Here is a 15,246-nt window from a genome sequence, read left to right on the forward strand (position 1 = left end):
ACAGGATTAAATAAACTAATATAATAAATAAATAAACAATCCGACTTCACAGGCAGATTTAATGTCTACATTTTAAACAGTCTTGCTGGAAGTACTGCAACTGCCAAAATCAAAAATAAATTAAGTAAAGGTAAATAAATGCAATAATACACAAAAAAATCAAATAAAAAAATTTATGTAATATGGAGTGAAGCCTGCGAGTAGTTCAGGCAGGTCAACTCGAGCTGCGTTGATTAACACCATGATATGCCCTTATTCCATAATCACTAACCAAGCGCTCCCTTCCAATCTGCGGTCTATTTAAACTGCACCAATTTCCCGGCTCTCCCTCTGCTCTGTCAATGCGGCTGTTGGTACAGCCCACACCACCCCAGCTTAACCTGTAGCTCCGACTGGGGTTATGTAATTTGCTCATTCACTCCCAGTATCTCATGTAAACATAACATATCTGTGGGGAGTGATGAGCCTAGATGCCAAAATCTAAATATGCTATACTGCTTAAACATTTCCAACATGAGTTGGCTGACTGAAATATACATAATACAAATACATATAATTATTACATGTAGGCAATAATTATAAAATGTGAATTTTTCAAATGTTGCATTTAAGTGTCTTTCTTACTGAATCACATAATGATGGTGCAACGCTGTATTGTAGCTTTTCCTTTTTTCTGCAAAAAATGCTTTGCTTTGGTCCGGGGTACTTGGCTAAAAACATATTTCAATGAACATTAATGAAAAATGTATTTGAGACAGCAGGATTCAAAATACTACTTTACAGTGTGTCTGTTCATGGTAATGAAGGAACAATTTAACAGTGTAGCGGCTGTGGCTCAGAGGTAGAGCGGGTTGCCTGCTAATCGGAAGGTTGTTGGTTCGATCCCCGTCTCCCCTCTCGTTGCATGTCAAAGTGTCCTTGAGCAAGAACCCCAAATTGCATTCACACATTAGTTTCTGTTCAGTTGCATGGCAGCCACTGCCATCAGTATATGAATGTGTGTGAATGGGGTGGAGTGTGGCATGTAGTGTACAGTGCATTGAGTGAGTGATCAAAAGACTAGAAAGGCGCTATATAAGTACAGTCCATTTACCATTTAGCTCATTGGACAACAGTGAAGCTCTCTGGCACAAAGAAAGAAGATATATTAGGCTTTAATACACACAGAATACTTGTTAGTAGATACATTCATTTTAGAATTTCTAGATTTGACTTACTTTCTTTGTGGAAATAACCACATTGCAGCAAGATGGAACTGCAGCTAGTCTGACGATATCAGTGTGGAATAACTCTTTCTGTATCATACTCTTGGTTGTTTCAGAACACAGTGACAATGATCCCGGCTCATGACAGTCCTCTGGCAGCTCTCACCTTCAACACCTCGGCCACCAAACTCGCCAGCGCCTCAGAGAGGGTAAGGAACAGTCTCAGACCCCCTCAGATAGACAAACTGTACATTTAGCTCCAAAGAGTGGAAGTCCATCCAACACTTGGTGGTCCTGGTGTGTATGTTCATGGTCTCCAGAGAATGAATCCAGAAGCCATTAGTGTTTCTCTGACGAGCACTCTTATCCATGGCCAGGGAGCTCAAAAGCAAACTCCATTGAATTTGCTCTGGATTTTCAAGGTCCCCTAGGATAAAGTCTAATATGAGTTGTGATTTCTGTGACTCACAAATCCTTCACAAACAAACAAAATTAGCTAACATTAACTAGCACACCTAGTTAGTAACGTAAAAATTCATCATCATGCTCACCAGTTATCCCAAGTTCTGAAATAAAATAAACTTGGAAGGCTCTGAGTATCCCTGGACCATGAGCACTGGAAGTAGGGGTGCAGCAATCTGGCATATGTTGCTGGTATTTATGGCAAGAAAAGAGGTTCTGCCTTGTTTTTTATTAGTTTTATCTGTTAAAAGGTTGTGAAAATTGTGTTAAATTTTATTAATTACCATTAAATAGACCATTATCCTGATCATTCAAATGAATGCACACACCATGAATGTCATGCACTTAGCATTTAGCATGACGTCATTATATATAGACACACTTTCTCTGAGCCCCCCAACCCTGACTTCCAGCTGACCTTGGGTGACCTTTCAACCTGATGTTGTCCTTGTATGGAAAAGGTGCAGCAATTCCTGATTGGTTAATTCTTGTCACAACCTGTGGTAAAGTTGCTGAATTTAACAAGTTAGATTTTTTTTTAGTTGAGCTTACCTGGTGGAGCTGGCCATGGTTGTACCAAGGTTGAGTCCTTGCTTCAGTGGCCATAGGTTCCAGTACAACCTGGGGCCCTTTGCTGCATGTCATCCCCTCTCTCTCCCCATTTCTTGTCCATCTTAAAAACTTAGAACCAAAAGATCTATTAATGTCCCAAATAAGGTCATGACTTCCAAAACTAAATGTGTTTAGATCCAGTTGGACATTAATTGAAAACAAGGAACTAAGCCTACCTATTCTATTCTATGCCACCCACACCTTCACACCGTACTACCCTCTCTCTCTCTTCTCTCTCCTCTCTCTCTCTTCTCTCTCTTCTCTCTCTAATCTTGGTCGGGGGGAGGCAGGCGGCCAATCACCCTAGAGCTGGGGGTTCTGTCCAAGTTTTCTGCATCTTAAAAGGAAGTTTTTCGCTTGCTGCCCGTCTCCAAGTCTGTCATTGGTTGGGGAACTTTTGGCGTCTTTTTATTAAGGGACGTTCCCGGTCTAGAACCTACTCTATTTAAAAAGTGTTCTGAGATAACTTCTGTTATAAATTGCCACTATACAAATAAAACTGAATTGAACTGAATTGAATACCACTTGTAGTCAAGCATTCTAAGGATGAGGCAGTCTATATGTCTGTTAGATTTGTCTCAACCTTGGTCTTCTGTTACAAAGTGGAACTACGATATGCTGATGCTAAGTGTTCAACCTTATGAGCAGCTCTGCCTAGTCAGCCAAACAGTCAGGGAGGGAACATGATTTAACTACTTGCCGAGATGGTAGTGACCTGTGACCTCCTTTAGGTTGTCAGATGAGCTCACAGGGGCATGGGAAGCACTACACCACCACTGTACACCACCACTGTACACCACCAAGATCCTAACAGAAATATTTCTATAATTGTTTTTGCATGTGAAGGGAGTCATTGTAAAGTCTGTCTGTCTGTCTTTACAGGGCACCGTCATCCGAGTGTTCTCCATCCCTGAGGGCCAGCGTCTGTTTGAGTTCCGCAGAGGCATGAAGAGGTCAAAGTTCAAACACATCGTATAAGATCGTATTTCCATAAAAGAAATACACAGTCCAATATATGAGACCTAAACCTCACTAAAGAACTTAGATGAGCCTATGTTTTGGGGTCGTTCATGGGTTCCCTAGAAAAAGGGAAATACTTTAAATGTACTATTATTTCATTGACTAGAAGTTATCCCAATGAGATAATAGATTTCACATCCTTCATTGTTAATCTGCCAATCTACAGTACAGATCAGATTTATCAAATACGAGTCTGCAGCCCTATGTGTATCAGGTCCTTGACACCAAAAAGGTTGAGAACCACTGACCCAGATCATGATATCAAATACATATGGAGTCATTTCTGCAGGCACATTGGCAGGCATGCACTAATGCGTCAAACAACATTATTACACACTGATGACTGATTCATAGCTATTAAATTGCACTTTATCTGTGTTGGATGACATCCTCAAGAGATGAGCAGACTGGTTTCAGCAAATAGCCTTCTAAAAGTCGAAGTTAAGTGTTTTTGCTTGTTTTTGTGTGTTTATGTTTGTCTGTCTATCTGCAGGTACGTCAACATAAGCTCTTTATCCTTCAGCCCTGATGGCCAGTTCCTCTGTGCATCCAGCAACACAGAGACGGTGCATATCTTTAAACTGGAGCAACTGGGACCAAGGTAGATACACACACACACACACACACACACACACATTAAAAACACGACGAGTTCATTTAACCATTTGACAAGAACCTGCAAACCTATTCCCTGTTGGGTGCTATATTTAAAGCTCCTACAAGGATTTTTTATTCAGCACCTGTGGACAAAAGCAGTAGTGTTTCTACTGCCTTGTTTCATTGGTTTCAAGGAGAATCCGACCCACGCAAGCATTAACTATATAGAAATGTCTAATCTTCTCACTGATGGTCTTGTTTGTTTCTGGATGGACCTGTAAATGCTTAATGGACCTGTACTTGTATAGTGCCTTTCTAGTCTTCTGCCTAGCTTTTACACTACATGCCACATTCGCCCTTTCACACACACAGCGATGGCAAAGCCCATCAAACAGAAACTAATGCATTCATACACATTCACACACCAGAGCAATTTGGGGTTCAGTGTCTTGCTCAAGGATACTTCGACATGTGGAGCCGGGGATCGAACCAACAACCTTCCGATTAGGGGACGACCTGCTCTGCCTCTTCGCCACAGCCGTCATATATACCCCTTTTCTACCAAGACTGTGAGGGCTGATTCGGAGCTGGTGCCTAATCTCGAACTTATCCTTTGCATTACAAAAAAACAGCTCTTGGCAAGGACAGGTTCACTTCGCTGGAGGTGGGAGCACCTTCTGGCCAGCCAGCTATATATTTATTTGCTGTGTAACACATACATGTTCTGAACGTAGCATTAAGCTAGCTAGCTGTTAGTGAGCTAACATTACCAAAACAACTATAGCTACTAGTTTCTTACAAAAAAAAGTTTTGTTCAAAACTTTAATCTTACTTTTGAGGTTGGTAACATTGAGAAATTAGTAGCAATGCTTGCTTGGGTAATGTTAGCTTACCAACAGTTAGCTAGCTAACCAGCTAGCACAACTGTGGTAACAATAGAAAATATTAAATTGAGGCAGATTCGCTATGAAAACTATAAGTTATTACAACCTAATTTTTTTGTATGTCTGGCCTCTGGTTCTATCAGTTTTGATAACTTTGTACTCACCAAAGTATAAACCAAGTTGTAGGAAGAACCCATTCTAAAGAAGGCTTGTTGCCTTGTCTGTAGTGGAGGGGACGAGGCTGCTACCTGGACATCCTACGTGGGCAAGATGTTCACAGCAGCCAGCAGCTACTTCCCTGCTCAGGTATCCGGCATGATGAGCCAGGACCGCGCCTTCGCCACTGTTCACCTCCTCACGTCCGGCCAGAAGAACGTCTGCACCCTGGCTATGTGAGCTTTTTCTGTGGTCTTTAGGAATCAGGGGTCGTGCCTTTATATTACAGTCATTAAGTCAGTAATTCTGTGTGTTTTTAGACCTTTAGAAGAGATTGTGAGCAGTTTGAGACTCTCATTTTTGGGTTGGACCAAAGTGAATGGCTCTGACTTTTCAGGATCCAGAAGCTTCCGCGGCTGCTGGTGGCCACCGCTGACGGCCAGCTTTTCATCTACAACGTGGATCCACTAGATGGAGGCGAGTGTATGTTGTCCCACAAGCACAGGTGAGGCTACCGCTAATTTCACAGGGGTGGGGTGGATTTTAAGCATTAGATGGCACTCTGATTTGAAAATTGCCTCCATTTTTTGGTGTCAAGCAAGATGGGCACTCATGTTGTTCGCATTAACACCATACGATACCTGTCAATGACAGGTTTGCACACAGATTTAGTCATGTCTATTACCATTTCCTGGTAATGTGTAAAACTCAAAGGGTTTCCATACTTTGGATTTAAAAGGTGAGGGGGCAGGTCGTATCCCTGTGGCTCCCGGGCCGTTGGCCATTTTTTGCTTTCACGCATCCACTTTGTTTTTTTTTAAACGGATATGACGTCACGTAGTAACTTTTTTTTTTGGTGGGGGGCAATCAAAGCTTTACTCCTGAACTGCTGAACTGAAACCAGTTTTATCTCTTCATCATACACTGGCAGCTCTGGCAACACTGTGATGGATTAGAGAGAGTTGTATAGTTGCAGGTCAAGAGTAAAGTTTATTTACTGCCTTTTCTCTTCTGGTCTTGCTTTCTTCCTACTCTTCCTTTCTTAGGCTTTTTGGTGTTGATGATGACCATGTTGAAGAAACAGAGTCAGAGGGGTCAGAGGTCACAGGGCCAGCACAGGCTTGTCCATCCTATGCTGCAACCGCTGCCTTACCAGCCTCTGGTCCCGTCACTGCAACTCTCACTGGTTAGTAGTCGCAGACGTCTATGTGGCTTTTTATTTTACTCTTTATGACTGCAATAGCTTAATTCAAGGAGGATTGCAATTTTTGTGCTGAACAACATAGACCTGATGCTTCTTATATTGAGTCTAATCACCCTCAGGTCAGTTTGGACTGTCTGAATGTCCTTGGGCCTGTTTCAGATTGGGTCAGTTGATTTATGCATGATTTATGGGATTGGGTAGGTTTGAACCCATGAAGACCACTACCAGTCAATGTTCATTGGTGTGTCTTGACATGAAATAGTAGGGTGTTACCAGTGATACTAATTAAGGTTCTATTCCATTAAGGTCAAACAGAGTTAGGGTGCTGCCACTATGCATGTTGGCTCACTGAAAAGGCTCAGCTACACTAAATGGAACGGAACCTGTATTAGTATCTACTATTTCATGTCAAAATGGCTGCGGTGAGAAAGGTCTATTGTTCTATAAAGCAATCCATCTACCCACCAAATCTGTGGGGCTTTTGGGGCTTTTCACATTGCACATTTACCTCGGAAGTGTGAAGTCGGAACTGGGAATGACATCACACCCAAGTTGACTGCGTTCCAGTACAACAAGTCAGAAAACCAGGCTCTAGCCATTAGTTAGCCATTAGCCATTTTAGAAATACCAGTTGACAAAGACAAAGAAGTGCTAATAAACAGTATATAAGTACAGTTTTCACTTAGGTGATTTGCGGAGGAGCTTTGACAACTTAATGTAATGGACAACCCGACAATCAGGCCCACTGTAAGGAGCTGTTGTCCATGCTCTAATAAACGGCCGGCCTCCTTCTCCTGTTTCTACCCAGGCTACTCTGAGGACGGCGGGGCAAAGAAAGGCGAAGTCATTCCAGAACATGAGTTTGCTGCTGGACCTGTATGCCTGGACGACGAGAACGAGTTTCCTCCTGTGAGCATCCAGAAGTGCTAACTGTCAGCAATAGCTAGCTCTCCTACGACAACTTATAGGCATGATAACGGAAAGACAACAGTTAAGACTGCTTTCCCCAATATAAGCATTGGTTTGACCATCAAATACCAGCAGATTCCACATTAGCAATACATTGTCCAGTTTTTTTATATCCACCTAGCTAAAACTAACGACGTCTGATACAACAGTCCGCCTTAATTTAGGTTCTGAATGTTCAGTTTTGTTGAAACCACTTCAGAGAGGGGTCGATTCAACTGTATGATAATTTTGGAGGCTGCAGCTTATGCTGCTGTTTAACTGTGTTGCGTTATACTGACAGCTGTTTTGAATATGACCATAGTGCCCGTGAAACTTACCATTCCAAATAAGTACAAATAGTTGAAAATGCAAAAAAGGTGACCTCCTCATCCTCAGAATAATCACTGACTTTGACTTGCCCCTTTCAGACATGCACCTCACAACAGCCACAACAACAATCTGACAAGGTCAGATCACATTTGTCACTTTCAACATTTTCAGTTATAAAATCCAAAACGTTTTACATACAGTATGTAAGCAAATAGGAATTAAGTCCAAACTTAACATGTTGTCATTCCGTACTTACGTTATAGTGAAATTCCGATACGGTATCAACTTGGGTTATTTACTCTCATAATGTAGCTGACAACTTTACACTCGCCACCTCCTTGTAGAGATTCAGGAAATGACTCATCTGGCATCAAACATGTATAGGTATGTGTAGCACATACATCTTACAAATTTATTTTGGGTTTGCTTTCAGGGCAATTTGCCAGCTAACCAAACTAGCTTCCTATGCATCTAATGTAATAACAATGCATGTATTACTTATGCTTTCACATATACAGGATGGTAAATGGACTGTACTTATATAGCACCTTTCTAGTCTTCCAACCACCTCAAACCACTGTACACTACATGCCACACTCACCCATCCACACACACACTCTTGTGGCCAAAATTTGTATTACAACTAAAGAAAAAACATTTCTAACTGTTTTCAAAGATAAAAAAAAAAGAGTACTTTCTGGAAAATTATCCTGGCAAACCATTTTTTACTCGGAAGAGCAAACATATATTAGAAAATGGATCGCCAGAATTTTTTTTTCTCACTTGCCTTTCAGGGCTTCAGTATGATTTCTATTTCAACAGAGGTAAACACATATTACAAAAATGTCCTGAAAGGTTTTGATTGCTTTCTGTGTTGTAGCGGAATACCCTTCAACTGTACCAGAAACTGGGACGTGAATTGACAAATCTTGTAGTCAAAACTAACGGGTGTGTTCATGTGTTTTGGTAGATTAATTGGTGCCGCGACGGGACTGGAGGTGGCCAGGCGAGGCGCTCGTGAGTGGGTAGAAGGACAGATGGACAAACAGACAGAAAGGCACTCGCAAGTGAGAGGAACAGCAAAAAAAAAAAACAGTCTTTCAGGGTGCCAAGTTATCTTTTCCGTTAGAGAGAAAATAATATTAATTCAAGTTGACGTGGGAAACAAAACACTGAGCAAGAAGTAGATGTCATGTAGTAATTTCAGAGAAAACCACAATCTGGTCCTCATGTTACATAGTGATTGTGTTAAAGGTACACTTCTGATTTTGTCACAGCACCAATAGTACCTCTAAACTTCCTCCAAGCTGACTGTTGAGTTTCAAAACTTCAACTGTGAACTAAGAGGACATTTCTGAACTAGATGCTGTTGGCTACTTCAAAAAAAAAAAAAAATCAGGGAGTTTATCTTTAAGGAGTGTTTCATTAAAGTGGGAGGTGCATGCTGGAGCAGAAATATAACCACAATTTCCCATAGCTTTATTACTTGACAAATATTTTAATAAGTTGCATTATTGTAGCAACATTTTTATTTTTATCATTAGTTATATCTTAGTTTACGTCCATTAAAAAGAATTGTTTTCATTTTTATTTTGTATTGTATTATACTGCATTGACATGTATAGAATATTTCTGTGTATGCCTCCTGGACACATTTCAGAAGGTGTGTATGTACTGTATGTTTATTTGTGCCTATTATCATTTGTAAAAGAAAGTATTTTGCTAATTGCACAAGACCAAAACAAGTGAAAGAAACAAAGAAATAAACTCATAGAGTGGGGTAAGAACGAACCTATGCAAAGCAAAGGATGTGTCTTGTTTTATTTTATGTATTTCATTTTTCACCTGACTGAGGATTTTGATGGCTGACTATGGATGCTTATGGTTATGTAAGTGAGGTCAGTCACAGGTTGAACATTTCACAACATTTACAGCCACTAAGATATTCACAAGTGATAGTGTTAGTGCACAGTGATCTATTCAGTAATTATTCATTACAGCAGCACAGCACACTGTTCTTTTATTGTTGCTTTTATTATGTTTGAACTCAAAGGTAAATGGACTGTACTTATATAGCGCCACTCTAGTCTTTCTCTCTAGTCACTACATGCCACGCTCACCCCATTCACACACATTCATACACTGATGGCAGTGGCTCCCATGCAAGGTGCCAACTGCTCACCAGAACGGAAACTAAGCACAGCATCGGTTTATCTGGAGCAATTTGGGGTTCAGTATCTTGCTCAAGGACACTTCGACATGCAGCGAGAGGAGTAACTGCCAGTCTTCCGATTAGTGGACGACCCAATCTACCTCTGAGCCACAGCCGCCCCCAAGGTAGCCCACTGTGTACCAACGAATGCTACAATATTCTACTATGAGTCAAGTGCTGGGTTCATATTCCCCTTTTCCACCAAATTAGCTGTGATTCTTGAACCGGTTCCATTTACGATTTTTGGAACTTTGGTGCTATCTAGCGAACCAGCCTGCCTGCCTACCAGTTTTAAGCAGAACCATTGTAATCAAGAATGTGTCATCAACAGAGGGTGCTGCACAACCTGTAGAATATGACACACTTACCTTGGTCCCAAGAAAAACCTGCTATTTTTTGGTTCCAGCTGGGAACCAACTTTTCAGGTTCCGAACCAATTCAGTTTTGGTTGAAGTGCTCTGAAAAGTTTAATCTAGGTGCACTAGACGTTTCCTGTTGGTGGAAAAGGCCTACACAGCATTTGGAGGGCTGGTTTGGGGCCAGTGCCTAATCTCTAAACTGTTTTTTGGGTTTCAACAGCCAAAGTACCACCGGCTTTGCTGGTCTACACTGTAAAAAATGTCTGTCCAACCTTGACAGTGTACAAATACTTACAATGGGCTGGGACAGCCTTTTGGCCCTTTGGATGTAGTGAGCTTCCCAGTGATCTGAATACAAGAAAGATCCAATAGTACTTAAAAACTTCATGACTCATCTCATTGGTTTGATCTTCAGTTTGGAGAAAAAAGCAAGTTTGCATTTAAAAAAATAGTCTTGATAGTCCAGCTTCTATCATGATGTAACAGTGGAACAAGTGTATGTAACAGGAAACAAGTGAAGCCTCTTCTGCAGACCAGGAGAGATTCTTTTAAACATTTTTTTACTGATTTTGTGAATATTGGCTTTAATCAAGAATACATAACAAAAGGATGTGGAGCTTTAACAGCTCTCTATGACCATCTCACATTAAACAGCTGCCCATTTTGTTTTAATATAACTATGTTAGTGTTCTTACAACTTTAATTTAAATGGCAAAATGCTCAGATTTGACCATCAAATCGATTAGTAGATACTGGAAATTACAATATTTTTCTAGAAACTGTCAGCCATCAGGAAGGATGGAGATGCAGGTTAACCTTTTTTCACAATCTCTAACTCCTTTACCTATTATGATGCTTCATCTTGAGGTGGCGCCTAATGGGGGTCCAATCATATTTCAGGGCCGGACTTTGTCTGGCCACCCCTTGGACACACCCCTGCATTAGACTGAAAAGTATTCAGGTCAGGTCACTTCTGAACACTCAACCTTATGTTCAAGGGAGCAGTCACAGCTGAGAGACAAGGTGAGTCATTTTTAAATTATACAGCACTAACTGGATGAATTCATCATAATGTTCATCAACATTCTTAAAAATGTGCAAACTAAAAATTCTGTGTATTTTATTTTGAAAGGGTCAGGGGATTTAATAATGACATTCTTGGACCTTTTTGGTCAGATTCAATTTATGTAAGAACATAAGAGAGTGCTGTTTCCTAATCCCTATAGGATTTAGCCACAGCACAGTACTATGTAAAAGGCTGGCAGAGAGGTTGCAATAAAAATCAGCTTAATACTATATGCTAATATTTATGCTGCTGCCATAAAGAAAGACTATTACTGGCTTCATTGTTCTCCAAAGGTAAATGTAAATGGGTTGAAAAAATCTAATTTTTAATATGCAGGCCTTGAGTGGTTTCTTTGGAGAATAATCAACCCTGTGTTCATAGAAATCATTCAATATCTGTATCCAAATTTAATGACGCCTCTGCCAATTTAAAGCTGCAGTAGATAAAGTTTATAAAAATATATATTTTGCTAAAAAAAAAAGGGACCTAAACCCCTTTAAGTGCTACTTGTGCTTTCCTGCTGCGTGGACACACACACACACACACACCTCCACGCTGTAGCAGGGTGGGACGGGATGCTGTCCCTTTACTGGAATGAATCTCCTCTAAACTGGAATAAACCTGTTCATCCCAGCCACGCGCCCGGTGTACACATGTGCTTTGACGCGCAAGTGATGGTTTTGTGTCAGACAAAAAAATGCGTAAAAGAAGGCTACTGCAACGTCATGTGGAAAGATTGCTCCGACTGGCTTTATGTGTTCACAGCATTCACGGGAACACTCACTCATCAGCTTTCGCATAACAGAGGAGTTACTTGTGAACCCACAGTTTCTCTAAAAAACACGAATTCTGGGTAAAGTCAACTAACTGAAATATCAAAATGTACGAATTGTATTGATTCATTTCCATGTATATAGAGAATTGTATGCTATTGAACTTGAACATTTTATTGTATTGGTCCCAAAATTTGGTAGATGTCAAGGCAACTGGGAATTCTGTAAAGAAACGTACATACATGTGCATGTATGGGATGCTGAAATTAAATAATAATAATAATAATAATAATAATAATAATACCATGACACTGTACATACCACGAATATTAACACTTATTTACAAAATTGCTAAATGTAATATAAACTCAGTTTGTTATATTTAGCCGATATGAGCAACCGCATTCTTAAATTAGAAATTAAATTAAAGGATATTAACAAAAAACCCAGCCAAAAAGGTTTATATTCTGGTAATGCTGCGTTGTCTATTGTCACCTAAAGGCAGCATCAGAGCAGCACAGGCGAGAGAGAGAGAGAGAGAGCAAAAGATGCAGCTGGCTGCGATGGAACGATAAATAGACAAAAGCAACATCGACTTCACTTATCATTTTTATTTTTTTTGAAGCAGGAACAGGAACTGGCTTAGATGTCAGAATTTTAAAAGAAAAGATTTTAAACTATTGCTCTCTTTTAGCTTGGTCAATACAGACCTAAACTGTATACTGTAACTTACATTACATCTACCTTAAAGCCACCATGCAGTGACGACCAGAAAGCCGGCTTTGTTCAGCAGACGCTGTGTGTGGAAAAGCAACCTGTCCTTGTCAACTCTGCCGGTAAAGTAAAAGATGTCAAACTTAAGACTGCAGCTGTAGAATCTGTCTGTCTGTCTGTAGCATTGAGGAGCAACAGCGGCGGCAACTCAAAGCTGTTCCGCGTTGTTAGAAGTTGCTAGTTAATATATAAACAAAACAGAACACATTTTTTAATTTATATTACACGGAATAAAGCTGTTGTTGTGCCACCCAGGCCAACGCAGATAGATGACCATAACGCAACACATATGTAAGTATAGCCTTCATTTATCCATTAAAATAAAACAGATGGGTTCATAGGTCAGCTGCTTTGCTGTATTGTCTGCTGCCTGCGTTGCTTGGGTAGAAACCCCAGAGATGCTGCACGTTGACATCATCCCTCATCTCCTCTGCACTGCGGTTTAGCCCTAAATAGCGGAAATCACCGAAGCTGCATTGCAGCTCTGTTCTGTTGCAAGGTATGTCAACGTCGCCGCCATAATTTGGACCGGGCAAGACTGACCTGTAAATAAAGAAGAACAACTATCCCTTATTAATTCGAATGGGGAAATTCTTCTCTCACTGTATTTTCACAACACACACCCATATGCCCGAAATACAATCAATTCACATACAGGGCTTATAAACATTCAAATGTGGAGGGATGGTGGAAATGATGAGCTACCGTTCAGGGAGCAGTTAGGGGTTATGTGGCTTGCTCAAAGGGACATTCGGCAGTGCACAGGAGGTGCCCAAGCCAAGTCCCTACAGACTGAGCTACTGGATATTAATATGATTATGAGAGAAAGTTTCTCAAATATTTAATGTAGTATCTCAAAAATGACTTGTGATATACTAAGTCCAAATAAATAGAAACATTATTATTTTGAGATATCAATTCAAAACTATTGAGAAAAGTTTCTCATTATAATGACTTATAGAAATCCTGTTTTCTTTGTCACACTGCAGAAAATGGGTTCATTTAAGTTCATTTTAAAACTGACTTCAAGTTTTTGTAAGTAAGAAAAAAAAAATCTTTTCAAAAGTAGCTTTAGAATTTAAACACTCTGACTTCAAATTTTGTATTTTTTATTTGTACTGTGAAAACAAAATACACAGTACATTAGTACATTAGTACCTAAATCAGGAATGGTAATGGACCTGTACTTGTATAAGCGTCTTTCTAGTTTTCCGACCACTCAAAGCGCTTTTACAAATACGTTGCCACATTCACCCTTTCACACACTTTCACTCAGTGATGGCCATTCGAACAGAAACTAACATTAATACACATTTCACACACGATGCTATGCATCAGGAGCAATTTGGGGTTCATCTCTTGCTTCAAATTACAAGTAAAAAATCTGCTTAATCAAGAATTTGAGCTTGTGTTACTTCAAAATATTTAATTTGTAACAGTGATTTTATGAATACAGGGAGTAATTCTATTCATCTATTCATAACCTATAATATAAAAATAAATCATTGAGAATGTGAACATTATAGTGCCCATGTTGCCAAGTCCAATATGTCATGTAGGATGTTGTGTTATATATATCTATAGTTTAAATGTCACATTAAGAGAGCAGCTACAAGTATGCCTGAGGTGAAGGAAGGGACACCCACCCTACTGCTGTGGCTAAGTGGCAGAGCGGGTCGTTCCCCTAATCAGAAAAGGTCGTTGGTTCAATCCCCGGCTCCTCCTGCCATGTGTCGAGTATCCTTAGAGCAAGATACTGAACCCCAAATTGCTCCCAAATGCTGTGCATCGGTGTGTCGATGGACTTTGCCATCAAATGGTGAATGTGTGTGAAAGGTGAATGTGGCACGTAGTGTAAAAGTCTTTGAGTGGTCGGAAGACTAGAAAGGCGCTATTCCATTTACCTTAGATACCTAGATAAGGGTTTCACAGTGTGTGTGTGTGTGTGAGGGGGAAGTCTTGGCTCAATATAGCCCTGTATTCTGTGTGTAAGTTGTCTTATTGTTCAGGACACCTTGAGACACTGAGGCCAAAGCTGATCTTGTTCTGGGTACAATGATTTGAAAGCTATTTAAAGTGGATTAATGGGACATTTTTGTGTAATTCCATACTACTATAATTCTGTTTTTTCACTGAAAGAAGTAAGTAGTGTTTCTCAACCTGGGGTCGGGGACCCAGGGGCCCTCGAAGAGATTCCAAGGGCCTCTCCAAAAAATATGTGGAAATATTTAATTTAAGCTATTATTTAATGATTTCAAAGTTAAGTGAAAAACGTTTAAAGAATTCTGTTAATAGGTTTTCACACTCTTCAACTTCACTTCAAAACTGTTTCCTCTTTTTACTGCTCCTCCTCAGTCAATCATACTGTCACAGGCAAACTGTAAAAAGAAGAACTGGAAAACGTATATTTCCAAGCAAACTGTCTAAACCATTTAAGTTTTGATATAAACTAAAAAATTTTTCAGACTTTTAAATCTTTTTGACATCATTTATTCTTATTTTGGAAAAACTTTAAATCATTTGAGTTAAATCTTTTTTCTTCTGTTATTAATTTTTTTGTGTTGTACGGTGTCCTCGAGTGCCCAGAGAGCGCCTTTAAATAAAATTTTATATTATTATTAATTATTATTTATAGAAATAGTTG

At 39.9% G+C, this 15,246-nt stretch overlaps 3 protein-coding genes across 4 annotated transcripts in view; all 3 read left to right on the top strand.

The window, feature by feature from the left end:
- The window catches only part of LOC118322504 (WD repeat domain phosphoinositide-interacting protein 1-like), a gene marked incomplete at its 5' end in the record, with an annotated part of 10,249 nt that extends 1,030 nt beyond the window's left edge, over positions 1–9,219 (top strand). The window contains 8 exon segments of the mRNA XM_035654206.1: positions 1,322–1,414; positions 3,162–3,232; positions 3,793–3,900; positions 5,008–5,172; positions 5,334–5,441; positions 5,983–6,122; positions 6,949–7,049; positions 8,389–9,219. Of these exon segments, the coding sequence (XP_035510099.1) occupies positions 1,322–1,414; positions 3,162–3,232; positions 3,793–3,900; positions 5,008–5,172; positions 5,334–5,441; positions 5,983–6,122; positions 6,949–7,049; positions 8,389–8,439 (837 nt within the window).
- Positions 1–15,246, top strand: part of zgc:158403 (tetratricopeptide repeat protein 39A) — a gene marked incomplete at its 5' end in the record, with an annotated part of 767,589 nt that overhangs the window by 477,530 nt on the left and 274,813 nt on the right.
- LOC118322514 (monocarboxylate transporter 7-like) overlaps positions 12,370–15,246 on the top strand; it is a 5,398-nt gene continuing 2,521 nt past the window's right edge. For both annotated transcript variants that reach the window (XM_035654219.1, XM_035654220.1), the window contains exon 1: positions 12,370–12,664. The gene's annotated coding sequence lies outside the window, so the exon portion shown is untranslated. The remainder of the gene's footprint in view (positions 12,665–15,246) is intronic.

This window comes from Morone saxatilis, unplaced genomic scaffold (assembly GCF_004916995.1).
Source record: "Morone saxatilis isolate NCDOM2014 unplaced genomic scaffold, NCSU_SB_2.0 Contig14, whole genome shotgun sequence".
NCBI classification, from domain to species: Eukaryota; Metazoa; Chordata; class Actinopteri; family Moronidae; genus Morone; species Morone saxatilis.